A 14,122-nucleotide genomic window follows, 5' to 3' on the forward strand; every position below is an offset into this window, starting at 1 on the left:
GATAAAAAAAACAAAATCGAACAAAGAAACAAAAAATGACAAAATTTTCTGCGAAATGTGAATTTATATTAATATATACACTTGCAGAAACATATTAAATAAAGACAAAAGTAAAACAGTTTTTCAAACATTTTCTAAAAATATGCACATATATACATTTTTTTGATAAAATATTCAAATAGTATAAAGGGTATATAATATAAAATTTATTTAATAGCATATGAAAGAGGCATTCATGTTGGAGTTGTTTTCGCTTGTATACCGCTGAAATTATTTTTCCAATTTATTATGATGGTTTATTTTACAATTTTTCTTTTATTGCACATTTTGTTTGATAATATTTCTTGTAAACTGGAATGTGTTCCTCTTAAACTGTCTTTTGTACTCATGGATGAATATTTTATATATTTTTTTTTGTATGCATCATTTATTGCAATCCTTTTCGAATTAAACTTATTTTTATTTTCTTCTATTAGTTGTTCTATTATAGACTTTTTTTCATCAATGGCAATGGTATTGGAAGAATTATTATTTTTATTATTTATTTTTTTTACAGGATTAATTTTGTTAGTTACATATAATTCCTTCTTTTTATTTTTTTTTTGAGGATCGACTAATTCGCTTGTGTTAGACATAGAATATTCATATACTTCCTTTTGCTTTTCTATAATAACATCTTCATGTTCTTTATTTATCTTTTTAATTTCGTCATTCAATTTATCAACATATGTTTTTGTAAATAAAGCATTTCTCTCTTTTTTTGTATTTTCTTCTTTTCTATTTTTGTTATTTTCCATTTTGTCTTCTATCCCGTCTATTGTATTACATGTGCTATAGTAATTATTCTCCCCATAGCTATGAATATCCTTCTTTCCATTTGGTGAAATTATATATGATGTGGTGCTATTATTTATTATATTATTTATTTTATTCAAATCTGTAGAATTATTTTCAAGTTCATCATTACTGAAATAATTTTTTTCCATATTTTTTTTTCCTGTTAAATTTTCCTTTAATGAAATCATTTCTTCTAATGGTTGATTAGTTTGATTTGCATTATTCTGTATGCTATTTTCTTCGTTCTAATATAAAAAAGGTATGTATTGTTTTTTTCATTTGCTTATTATATACATATAATTCGCATGAACATATACGCATTATAATATCTATATAAAAAGTTCGAATGTATATGTTAAAATTAACCTGAGTGGTGTTTTTTATTTTTATGTAATTCTTCCATTGTTCTTCACTGATTCCTATTTTTTCCGCCACATTTGTGCATAAAATGTCTTCAGGGTTTAATATCTTGTAGTTTCCAATCCACATTTTTGGTTTGTCTTTATTTGGGTAATAAACAAAAGTTCCTTGGACGTTATTTCCCTCGACTAGCATAATAAAGAAATCATTAATTAGACAATTTATTATAAAAAAATAAATAACTATGAATGCGCTATATATTTATAAAGGGAGTTTATTATTAATACTATTTAGTATTATTTATTTTTTTACCAGTTGTGTTATTATTTAGCGCATCTTTCATCATATGATTGGGGAATTCAGGATCTTCTACCATTTCAGGATCACCCTATAAATTATATATTCGCATATATTATTTGTTTAACTAATATATTTATATATGCACACATTATACATATCTGTATTCATCCGAATAAAATAAAATATACACAAACGATTACTTCCATTTTTTATGCGATTATAAGGAAATTATCTCTATTAATTATTTTACTATATACCTCATTTATAGTTTTGTATTCTCCAATTTGTGGGCTTAATTCATATAAGTTTCGTGGTTTTTTTTTCTGGTCACTTGCTATATTTCCCATATTTAAAATAAAAATATTTTATTTTTCTAATTATTTTTAATTTTAATTATTTTTTGTTTTTGTGAATATTGTGTGATATATATTATAGACTAAATATGAAACACACTTAAAAATTTATGAAACACTACACAGTGTTTTAATTAAAATTCATTTAAGTTTAAACAAATATGTATATAATAGCTAGACAAACAATATTTTATTAACATTATTTCTTTTATAAGAAAAGTATAATTTGAAAATGTTTAAATATATGAAAATGTGTGGAATATATTGTTTTCTAAGTTCTTTTTTTTTCTATCTATAATTTTTTATATCTTTATATTCATTTAAAAGTACTATATGATTTACAATCTTATATTAATATTTAAAAAAAAAAAGTTAATTGATATATCCGCATTAAAGCTTTTTAATAAACATGTGGTTCCGTTGTTTATATTGTCTTTAATTAAATATAAAAAATGTGTGTACTTAATTATTAATATTTTTTTTACTTTATTCCTTTTCTCTTGAACTTATGTTTTTATGGAATAAAACATGTAACTTTTTATCATATAAATATCTGTATATATTTTTGTTATATTTAATTTTATTTTGTTACAGCTCAAACCTTTAAAATAAAATTGGCAGACAATGATCTTTTATTATACCTATAATTTTGTTGCTTTTTTTATTTCATTCGTTTTTCTTATATATAAAAAAGTATATTTTTTAGATAACATTCATGAATGTCTATAGAAATATATATACTGTTAACTTATAACAACATAAAATGGGAGTATGATAATATTGAAATATATAGGTAGATAGGAAAACATATACCTTTTTTGAATCAAAATCAGGTATATATTTATATCTTAAATTTAATTGGATAGTACAATTAAATAAAAACAAATTAAGATTTCTATAGAATCTTTGCATGATCTTATTACTATTTCAATTACGCATGTAAGATTATATATATTTTTAATTATATATATGTGTGCAATATTCATATAATTCATATTTTTTATTCCTTTGAAATAAATGTGTATATTTCGATGAATTATGAAACCATTTTAAGACATACAAGCATAAATACTTATAGTCCAGTTTGTAAAATGGTGTGCAAATTAATGCAAAACTATTTCTCTGTATGTTTTTTAAATCAAAATTAAATTAATTATATTCTAAAGGTTTTTTTCGTATATATATCCATACATACTAGTAAATTCCAAAATCAAAGAAGAAAAAAAGCGACTTCAACTTTACCCACATTAATATGCTAATATTCTTTCAAAGCAAAATAAATACCCGTGCTTCACTAAATATGCATATATAAAGTTGTATTATGTTGGATTTTTAACTTTAAATACTTTTTGTTTTTAAGCGATGCTATGGAAAATTGCAATTTTTGTTTATTTAACTTCACAACCAATATATATATATATATATATATATATCGTTTGATTCTCATCTGTTTAATATCAAAAGTGTAAAAAATTCAAAAAAATATGAACCAGAAACAAATGACTTTGAAATCATTTAAAAGGGCACACCCTTGTTTGAATATACACGGAAAAAAAACTACAATGATATAGCATCAAAAGAAACTATATGTAACTCATTTTGTTCTAATATACGCTATCTACACATAATACGAAACATATATTATATATGCATAATCATTTATTGTATAAGAACAATGCGCTATATTACATTTTTTTAAGCAACAAAAAATTTAGCTCTGTATTTTTATTAATTTATATAATGGCATATATATTTGGTATATCTTTATTTATAAGACTATTATGGCATTTTGCTCGTTATGATATATACAAAAATTTAAGCATTGTACTTTAAGAGACTTGGATTAAAAATGGGCCTAGTAAATGTAGTACACTTACACATATAATATATTTTTTGTACAAATATATATTAGCAATTTTAACAATTTTTTTTTAATTAAAATGAAAGAATATTCGTATAATGTATATTTAATTAATTAATCAATCTTGTATGTACATTTTTCATAATATAATAATATACGTAACTCACAAGGATGGAGAAAATATTGAGTATTATGTCGGATGCATTATAATGTCTTTTAAATATTACTTCACGTCGTATTTTCCGCTAATTTTAAATATTATTTTATCATTTATTTTGTAAGGAATAAATTTTATTTAATTTATTAACTTCGTTAAATGTGATATATTTAATGCGCAAAAAGTAAAACATTTTTCAAGCTTCATTTTAAACCGTTTGATTTGAGCAATTTGAGAAATTGCCATAATATGGATTATTTATTATGAGCAAATACGCGGGATTATATAGATTTTTATACGCATGAATATGACATTCTGGTGATAAATGAACTTATAAAAAAATAAAATAACAGAAAAATAAATAATATATGTGAAGTCATGTGGTATAATACGCATACGAAACGTGGAAATAAGAAATAGCTAATCCTCTCACTCTGAAAGATAAAACTGAATTGGTTTCAGTTTATTTAATAATACACACAAAAAATATATTATATAGAAATAGGGTAGTAAAATAAGGTAATAGGCAATATACCAAGGAAAGAGAATTATTTATATTTTGGCTCATATCATTTACGATTTTTTTTAGAAGATGGATAACGAAAATGCGTTTTTGTTTCATATATTTGCGCCATATACCCATAAAAATGGGGATACACGCAAAAATATAATAAGAAATTACTCTTTTATAAAACTACCAAGCATATCAGAACCCTCTAAAGTCGTATTATACCACTATAACGAGGAAAGTAACGAATTATATTTACTGGAAAGAAATTATTATAATCCCCAAATTGACGCAATTAAACATGAACGTGATAAAATAAATAAAAGTCATATATCTATATTTATTAATAATTATTCTATAGAAAATGAATACAGTTTTTTCTGTTATCCTATTGATGTTATTTTTATTTTTATATCTATAATATATAAGAACTATTCAAACAATACCTATATAACATTAGAAGACTTACTAGATAATGTATTGGGTTGTAACATTGACGATCCTCAAAAAACAAATCAAGTTATTAAAAATACATTATATATTTTTAATAAAAATATAAATAAAATAAAAGATAGACTAAAAATAATATGTGATGAATTATATGAAAATGGGAAGTTATTTTTTAAACCAAATACCCAAAAAGTTAAAAATTTTTATAATTTTAAATGTATTATGTTATATAATTATATAGTAGAAAATAAAATCGTTTTCCCTGATTATGCTCAAAATATAGATAAAGAATTACTAGAAAAATATCAAACATCTCTTAAAAATGAGCAAATATTAAAAATAACTAATGAAGGAAATATCAATGAAATAGACAAATATAAAGAATATATAAAACACATAGATAGCTATTTTATAGAATATAATAATGCATATTATAAATTTAACGGGAATAATTTAAAAACGTTTATTTGGTTAATTATGAAAGGATTTATGTATACATCATTAAGTGAGAAACTTATACCTCAAGATATATCCGATAACTTAAATAAAATTAAAGAAGAAAATAAAAAAATAAAAATTCAACAAAGTGAAACATTTACAAAAGGTAAAAAGCATACATTGCAAACTCCAAGAAATCAATTAATGATTGACTCATTTTTTAAAAAAAAAAAAATTAAATAAAATTTGTTACAAGTATGAAGGAATAACAATGGCCTGATATTTGCCTTCACGCGCATGTTTAATGTGTATGTGTTTATATAAAAAATTTAATATTCTTTTTAAAAAAAAAAATATTGCAGATTGAACAAGAGTACTTATATGTTCTTTCGATGTTTTTTTATATATCAATTATTAATATTAGTGAAAGGAAATATATACGTAAATAGCCTGTAATTTGCCTATAGCTATGTATGCATATATGATAGAGAAATCAATAAACTCAAACTTTTTAAGTTATATTTTTTTTTTTAAAATCATTTAATTATGAATAATGCATAATTGAATTAATGCCTTTTTGATTCTCATGTTGTTAATAATCTTGAATATTCAAATTTTTTAACATAACTAAATTTATATATACAATTAAAAAAATTAAAATACATAATGAATAGTGAATAAAAAACAAAACAAAAACTAATGAGATAAAAATAAAACTGTAACAATATGGGCTACTATATACAATTAAACAATAATAATCACATCTCTCTCAATATATATACGTATATATTAATATATGTATGTGCATGAGGAAATATGTACAACATATAGGATATTTCGTATGATAAACTGAATGAAAATTCAAATTTTGTGATAAAGAAAATTCACGAAATATATTTAACTTATTATAACCATATACCCATTATTTTGTATAAAAAAATATATGTTTACAAATTGGCAAACGCATATATTTTTAACGCTTCGATGTTAATGTTTGAGTATATATACTTGAAAGAAAGGAGTGTCAACTATTTAAAGCTTGAAACAGGACTTCTTTAATAAATGTAAAATAGTTGTCAGAACAGCAAATCCTCCAAATTGGTGCACTAATGCCAGTGGTATCGGTACGTGGTGTACTAAAACGGATATACCTGTGATCATCTGTGTTGTCGTAATAAATGGCAAAACCATAAAGTGTTTTTTTGTTTTTTTTGTCAATGGCATTGTTTTTGAATAAAAATATAGTAGAAAACTATTTAAAACAATTAAATAACTCAACATTCTATGATTAAATTGCACAATAGCAGTGCTTTCAAATAATTGTTTATATTGTGTTATATTATTTGTATAAAATTTTTTTACTTCATCGGGTATATATTTATCTATCATTTGGGGCCATGTATTATAAGCATAGCCAGCATCATTACCAGCTACAAAACCGCCATACATAATATTTGACAGAACTAAAAATGCGAATGAAAACAGCCCAATTTTCATACCTTTAGTAATATGCTTCTTTTCATAAAATTCTTTTTTCAATTCATTTAATAAAAAATTGTTCCAATTTGTCGATGAACTATTTAAAAATGTTTTTCTTAATTTTCCTATTTCAATTAATTTTAAAGAGTTAAGAAAAAGATAACTATATGTTCCTGTGGCACAAAAAAGATGAAAAACTAATCTATATGGTGAAACTCTTGGGGTTTTATTTTTTGTTTCTGGTTTTTTAAAGCCGCTTTTAACCATCCACCATCCTACAAAGCCTTGAAATGCTCCCAGCCCAAATATAAAAGACAATTTTTTAAGCATATTTTTTTTTAAACTATTTTTACATAAAAAATATGTAACACCACTAATAAAATATAGGCCTATTCCACGACCAACTGTTCTGTGTAACCATTCATTAAAAAATATTTTTTTATATTCTTCTAAAGACATATTATAGTGTACTTCTTTATATTCTGGCGTTAGTTTATATTTTTCAAATTCATTTATCCATTCTTCATCATTTTGTGGATATTTTACCCCATTAACTTTCCAATCAGTTATCGACAAACCGCTTTCAGTTAATCGTGTATATCCTCCTAAACTTATCATTCCTAATACTAACAAACTGCATGTGTTTAACCAAATCCCTACTTTGAATTCGTAGCCCTCTTTTACATAGTTTCCATATTTTTCTACTTTCTTTAAAATGCATGCTTCATCTTTATTAGATAATTTATTAAACGTGTTGAAAACTCTTTTATGCTGTAATTGTGCTTTGCCATTAAATCTGTTATTGGCAACTTTTCCAATGTAACTATATTTTCCAAAAACTTTATTTAAATGCATACTTCCTTATTTTATTCAATTTTTCCTAAAAATAATTGTGTTAAAAAAGGGTATATACCTGTATTAAAGAGAGAGAGGTGCACAAGCATATATTCATCACACACACACATATAATATATATATATATATACAAAAGTAGTTGTTTGAATTGGGAGTATGATGCCACACATATAATAATTTTTCGATAAAAACATTACAGTTTGGTAAATAGAGCTGTATAACAGAGTGAATCGCAATTTGGTAAAGAAAATAGCAGAATAAGCATAAAAATATTAACTTATACAAAAAACGACGGTGATTTAAAAAATGTATGAACATTCATATTTTTAGCATTATTAATTGAGTTATTCTTTTAATTAGCTATATTATTATTATGTTCTCAACATCAATATTTTTCTATTTTTACCTTTTTATTTTTCCATGAAATCACGATATGTGTTATTTATGAGTTAAATTGTGGAAAAAGGGGGGAAATGAACAAAAAAAAATGATATCCTATTAGTTTTTATAATTCAATCTTTCTATATTTATCTCTTTTGTTTTTTTTCAATATATTTAAAGAAATGTGAATATTTTTTCTAAAAATACTATAAAATTAAATTGTGCAAAATAAGAGGCCCACAAAAAATGAAAATGTATTTCATAAAACAAGTTTAAGAATACAAAATTAATAAAATTATAAACAAAACAATCAATAGATACTATATAAACAAATTAAACTACATTATAAATACAAAGTTTGTTAATAATTTACTAAAGTTTACTAAACAAATAATTAATAAAAATAAAGAAATTAAAATTGCATATATAATTTATATATTTCATTTTGTTCAACAATAAAGACTGCATTTTTCAGGATATTCAATTTTACAATCAACCGGAATATACGAATTGTGCCCTTCGATTTTGTATTGATTGTTCAATGATTTGACTTTAACATTCTCTTTAACCTGATAATAAATAAATACATAGAAGTTATGATAATAATTTTGTCTATTGATATTTCATGATTTCTTTATAAAACCTATTAATTATTCATATATTTATGAACTATATAAATGATATGCACACATATTCATTCGTTGTTGTACCAGATTATGATGCCCCAGAAGATACGAATTATTGTTTTCTCCATATTTTTGATATGAGTTATCCACAACTTCGTTAATCAAATAATCCTTTATTGGTATGCTCTCATTATTTGTATCATGTTTTACTATGTAATCTTTTATGTAGTTCATTTTGTTAGAAAAATCAAGAAATTCATCATTAGTTATTCTTCTATTTAAAGCATTATCTTGTTTATTCATGGGATCGCCTTTTTCTAAAAATAAAATAAATATATATATGCATTATACAATTTAATTAGCAAAAAATGTAGTTTATTAATGTAAACAAAATGTGATTTACGTTTTAAAATATTTCTTGTATGGTTTAAAGCAATATCCTTGCAGTCAAAGCGGGCGGTGTACATTGCATTTGTCTTTAAATATCCACGATTTAACTTAAGCATTTCAATTGGATAGCAATTATATGTACCCTAAAAAAGATATAAAATTTACATATATTTCGACAAACATGTATTTAAACATGTGATAAAACTAAATGTGCAAATTTATTTCCATAAAGCCACTCATCATTTCATTATAAAATGCGATGTGATCATATATTCGTAGCAAATATAATATAAATAATTATATATACGTGTAGATTCTTAACATTTTCCAGTAAAACATAGACATAATTCCCTCCTATAAATTTTAAAAATTTTCCTTTTCCTTCTGGGGCCATAATTTCACACATACTATCAATTATTTTTGAAATTTCATCATCTTCTTTAATTGACTCTTTATTTTTGTTTTGAGGGTTACACACTTTAGCATCAATTTTATCATTAACGGTTTGCATACTTTCGGTTGATTTTGTATTTTTATAAAAGCATATAGATCGTATACTACCATCAATGCTTTGGGAACTGTTTTGGTGTGTCACCTTTTTTGAAGGTGTTGTAGAAATTGAAACATTTGATACACTTGAAACGCTTAAAGCATTTGGTGTGTCATATTTTTTTGACTGAGAAGAAATTGTATAATCATAAATTGATCCAAATTTTTCTTCATTTTTTGCGGGATGATTATTCAAAACTACACCGTGATCGTCATCACAATACTTTTGTATAACATTAGCAATGTTATTTTTATCACACATTTTAAAAAAGTTTACGAAAACGTCTTTTTTGTTAATATTTTCCATTTTTAAAAAATGTTAATAATATATTTAGTAAAGCGATTATTCATAAAATTATATTTCTCTTATAAAGTTTAAAATTCTCAATATCATTATTAAAATAAAAATAAAAAATGCAGTTTAATATACCCCTGTATATAGAAATATTAAATGCATATATATATGCGTGTGTGTATATATATATGTAACGGAAAATGAAAACCGTACACAAATAATTACGGGAATCATATATACTAGCCAAATATAATAGCTACATATATTTTTTTTTTTTAAATATTTTTTTTACAAAAAAAAAATATATCGTTCTACAATTTCGCTAGTTTATATACTATTTACCTTTCGTTGTCATAAAAAAAATTATATATTTTATTTATTATTTTAAAACAGCTATATATTTCAAGTCTTATATGTACAAAATTTTACCCATTTATTATGGGGTGTATATATGCAAATACTACATTAATCAAAATAATAGTAATTAATACATATTAATAATTTTATAAAAACAAGTTTTCACAACTACTAATATGTATTCTCAGTTGTATTTTATTATAAAATAACCTTTTATATATCTTTAATTCACATTTATATATACACCTTGCATTTAACATATAATGAAATATTTACATAAAAATATATTAATTATTATAAAAATAAATATTAATATGCTTTAGTTTAATCTTCAAAACAACAAAATGAAGATGGGAAAAAATATAAATTAGGATTCAATAAAATTTGAAATGTTTTGTAACCATGCCATATATTCTCTTTGTTCTTTATCAATGCTGCATGAATCAATAAAGTCACACAATTCTGAGTCGACTCCTAAATTTGCTAGCCATTCATCAAGTGATGTTTGTAAAGAGTCATCCAAATCTTCAAATTCTGGGCCATTGTATGACGATACAGAGTTTTTTCCCTCTTCATTTTTATAATATTTGACATTTCCTATCATATATCTAAATTTTTCGTCATTTTGCAGAGTAGTACAATAAAAAGTTATACCTCCTTGCTTATTAGGTTTTTCAACTGTTACTGAAAAATCAGTCATTTCAGCTTGAGCTTCATTTTCACCTTCCGCTTGAAATGGAGATACAAGCTGAAAATCAATAATGACTTTCATATCGTCTACATTTTTTGTCAATACCATATTTACATCTCCTTCTTGCTCTTCAAATTTCCATCCTGAATTTTGTAAAAACTTCTTAATATTTTCGGGTGCTTCATAATTTGATTTTTCATGTTGAACTTCTGATTTTACAACTTCTGACAATTTCTGAGCTTCACTTGAAGCGTATTTTCTTCCATCACCAAAGTTAAATTTGGTTTGAGCCCTTTGGTTACACTTTGTAATACTATTAATATCTGTAAATTTTCGTTTACTTAGTTTTGCAAATACATTTCCTGAATTGTTCAGGGTTTTATTTAAAGCATGGCTTTTACATAAGCTCACAGTGTTTCTACGTAGAAAATTCATTTTAAAAATTTAATAATATAAATTTGTGTTAAGTAAATTTACACTATTCGTATGTATTAAAACAATTGTTTTTAATAATTAAATGGTGGTTGTTAGAATACTTAAATTTCTTTCAAATTTTATTCAGTGTATATAGAAATATAAGCTTTATATATATTAATTTTTATATAAGAAAAAAAGTGTAACAATAGTTCTCCAAATGGATGTTATTTTTTGGGAGCTATGCTTTTCTTTTAAATTAAGGAAAATTTTATTTAATTATTTAATTATATTATTTTTTGTCACCAATTCAAATAATATATTATTTATAAATAAATAGCATTTTATATGGAATGTTAATTTTTATTTGCAGTATATTATTATATGTAGGATTTTGCATCTCGTTTTTTGCCATTGTATTAATTTATATATAGCACGTGTATATTCTCGTATTATCAGCACATTTCGTATATACATATATTTATATATATATATATATATATATATATATATATTGGAAATATGTAATGAAAACTTATATATATAAAAAAATAACACTTTAAGGGGCTTTTATGCAAACTGGCAATTATTTGAAGCCACGCTTTCTACATATATATTATTCTTATTGTATATAGCCTTGCATAAGATATTATATATGGGATCCTTTAAACCGGTATGATTATACTTATATTTTTTTCCATGACCATACATATGTACATAATATTATATAAAAAGAAATGCAATTTTTTTCGTAAAGTATTTTATATAGGCCCCTCAATCATAGCCCTTATTATATATATAAACGGATTCATTATATATACAAATAATATTGACACCAAAGGTGTATAATATATATTTAATTTAGAAATACATTTTATATTCCCTTAATTTTAAAACATGAGAACACGAAAAAATATTCTTTAAAAACAAAACGATTAAGTAAAAAATTATTATTAATTTTATATACCCCCTTTTTAAGTTTTTTTAGCAAACAAAAAATATGCTTTTAATTTTTTGCGTTTTTTTTATGAGTTAAAATTGTTAAATTATGATTAAAAAAATATATAAATAAATAATCTATATATAATATTATCCACATGTTTGCATTTACATATTTAAACAACGAATAGGGATAATAGCATAAATAATGTAACTCATCGAGATGCTATATATATACATTTATTTATTATAATGTTCTCTAAATGAACAAATATATACGTGATTTCATGTTATATGAAGAACTTATAATTAAATTGTTTGTACATTTATGATTTATAAAAAGTAAATATAAAACATAAAACTGTGTAAACTACATTTTAATAAATGTCGCATAACATATACATAAATATACATACTTGCATACATATTTATGCATATGCATTTTTTAAATGTATGCAAATTAAACATATACATACTTTAAGCTTAAAAGATATTTAATTTTGATAAAATGAAAAACAAAGAAAGAGTATATATACATAATACACATATACATATATGTAATGCCATCACATTGCACAAGTGTATAAACTAAATGTATTTTTGGATATCCAAAAATTAACTTATGAATTGTGGTATTTATATTGCATGTATATATACATATATATTTGTGTGTATATATACGCATGTGTACACGCTCGAACCAGTGATAAATTAATAAAGTGAACAAACAGAAAATCAGGCGATTATATATTTGTATTTCAATATATTGCATGTGCTATACATTGTGTAAACAGCATTATTTTTTTGGTTTCCCTTTTTTCTCCATACATATGTAGAATATATTTTTGTTAGTATACCAATTTATTCTTACCTAAATATAATTATTATTTGGAAGAAAAAATTAACACAAGAAAAAAGGGGTTAATGTATATAGGGAGGATTATATTTTCAGAATTAAAAAAAAGGTTGTAGTACGGGATTGATAAACAAACAAGATATACCTCATAGCCTTATAAAGTTATAAAGGATTTCATAATTCAATTTTATTGTTTTATTCCTTTATTATTTATTTTCCGGGCTTTAAATATATACTATATTACATATATTATTATTTTATTTTTTTGCTAATATAAAATATAACAAATTAATTAGTATTGTTTTTGTATTGACATGTTATAAAAAATGACACAAGAAAGAGATTTAGCAAGGGAGCCTTGTCCAGATAGAATAATAGAAGACATGGGGGGGGCATTTGGCATGGGCTGTATAGGAGGATATATATGGCATTTTTTAAAGGGCGCAAGAAATAGCCCTAAAGGAGATATGTTAAGTGGGGCTTTATATAGTAGCCGTATGAGGGCACCTATATTAGGTGGAAATTTTGCTGTATGGGGTGGAACATTTAGTTGTTTTGATTGTACATTTCAATATTTAAGAAAGAAAGAAGATCATTGGAATGCTATTGGAAGTGGATTTTTTACTGGTGGCGTCTTAGCTATGAGAGGAGGATGGAGATCTTCTTCGAGAAATGCAGTAGTAGGAGGCGTTTTATTAGCCATTATAGAATTTGTTTCAATGGTGTTAACACGTAAAACCACACCAACGCCTAGGCAGCAATTTCAACAGCAGATGGAAATGGAAAAAAAAATGGCAGCTCAAAAAACTAAATAATAATAATTTACCATTTTTAAATATAAGTTTGTAAAGAAGTTTGTTTTATCCTATTTTATTTATATTTTATTTTTTTTCAAATTAAGTTTTTTTTAATAAATATACATTTTTTTATATCCCCTCCTATAAATTTTAATTAATAATGCTCATAATATACATATGAGTATATACGCATACGTTTCAATCATGGACCATTTTTTTCACATGTGTG

General features: G+C 23.5%; 6 protein-coding genes across 6 annotated transcripts; 2 read left to right on the forward strand and 4 right to left on the reverse strand.

The window, feature by feature from the left end:
* Positions 1–296: 296 nt before the first annotated feature.
* PBANKA_1009600 (conserved protein, unknown function) lies at positions 297–1,844 on the reverse strand (the record flags this gene model as incomplete). Its single annotated transcript, XM_034565172.1, has 4 exons — positions 297–1,082; positions 1,204–1,385; positions 1,510–1,585; positions 1,755–1,844. 4 exons carry the CDS (start codon positions 1,842–1,844, stop codon positions 297–299), a joined length of 1,134 nt encoding a protein of 377 aa, XP_034421896.1.
* A 2,616-nt stretch (positions 1,845–4,460) lies between these two features.
* Positions 4,461–5,507, forward strand: PBANKA_1009700 (ribonuclease H2 subunit B, putative; the record flags this gene model as incomplete). The annotated part of the gene is made up of 1 exon (XM_034565173.1): positions 4,461–5,507. One exon carries the CDS (start codon positions 4,461–4,463, stop codon positions 5,505–5,507), a length of 1,047 nt encoding a protein of 348 aa, XP_034421897.1.
* Positions 5,508–6,296: 789 nt separating this feature from the next.
* Positions 6,297–7,598, reverse strand: PBANKA_1009800 (cytochrome c oxidase assembly protein COX15, putative; the record flags this gene model as incomplete). Its single annotated transcript, XM_034565176.1, has 1 exon — positions 6,297–7,598. The coding sequence occupies one exon, from the start codon at positions 7,596–7,598 to the stop codon at positions 6,297–6,299; it is 1,302 nt and encodes a 433-aa protein (XP_034421898.1).
* Positions 7,599–8,428: 830 nt separating this feature from the next.
* PBANKA_1009900 (conserved Plasmodium protein, unknown function) lies at positions 8,429–9,851 on the reverse strand (the record flags this gene model as incomplete). Its single annotated transcript, XM_034565177.1, has 4 exons — positions 8,429–8,548; positions 8,690–8,922; positions 9,009–9,138; positions 9,318–9,851. The coding sequence occupies 4 exons, from the start codon at positions 9,849–9,851 to the stop codon at positions 8,429–8,431; spliced, it is 1,017 nt and encodes a 338-aa protein (XP_034421899.1).
* Positions 9,852–10,563: 712 nt separating this feature from the next.
* Positions 10,564–11,322, reverse strand: PBANKA_1010000 (mitochondrial acidic protein MAM33, putative; the record flags this gene model as incomplete). The annotated part of the gene is made up of 1 exon (XM_034565178.1): positions 10,564–11,322. One exon carries the CDS (start codon positions 11,320–11,322, stop codon positions 10,564–10,566), a length of 759 nt encoding a protein of 252 aa, XP_034421900.1.
* A 2,100-nt stretch (positions 11,323–13,422) lies between these two features.
* Positions 13,423–13,911, forward strand: PBANKA_1010100 (mitochondrial import inner membrane translocase subunit TIM17, putative; the record flags this gene model as incomplete). The annotated part of the gene is made up of 1 exon (XM_034565179.1): positions 13,423–13,911. The coding sequence occupies one exon, from the start codon at positions 13,423–13,425 to the stop codon at positions 13,909–13,911; it is 489 nt and encodes a 162-aa protein (XP_034421901.1).
* Between the last annotated feature and the right edge of the window lie 211 nt (positions 13,912–14,122).

Source organism: Plasmodium berghei, assembly GCF_900002375.2.
Source record: "Plasmodium berghei ANKA genome assembly, chromosome: 10".
NCBI classification, from domain to species: domain Eukaryota; phylum Apicomplexa; class Aconoidasida; order Haemosporida; family Plasmodiidae; genus Plasmodium; species Plasmodium berghei.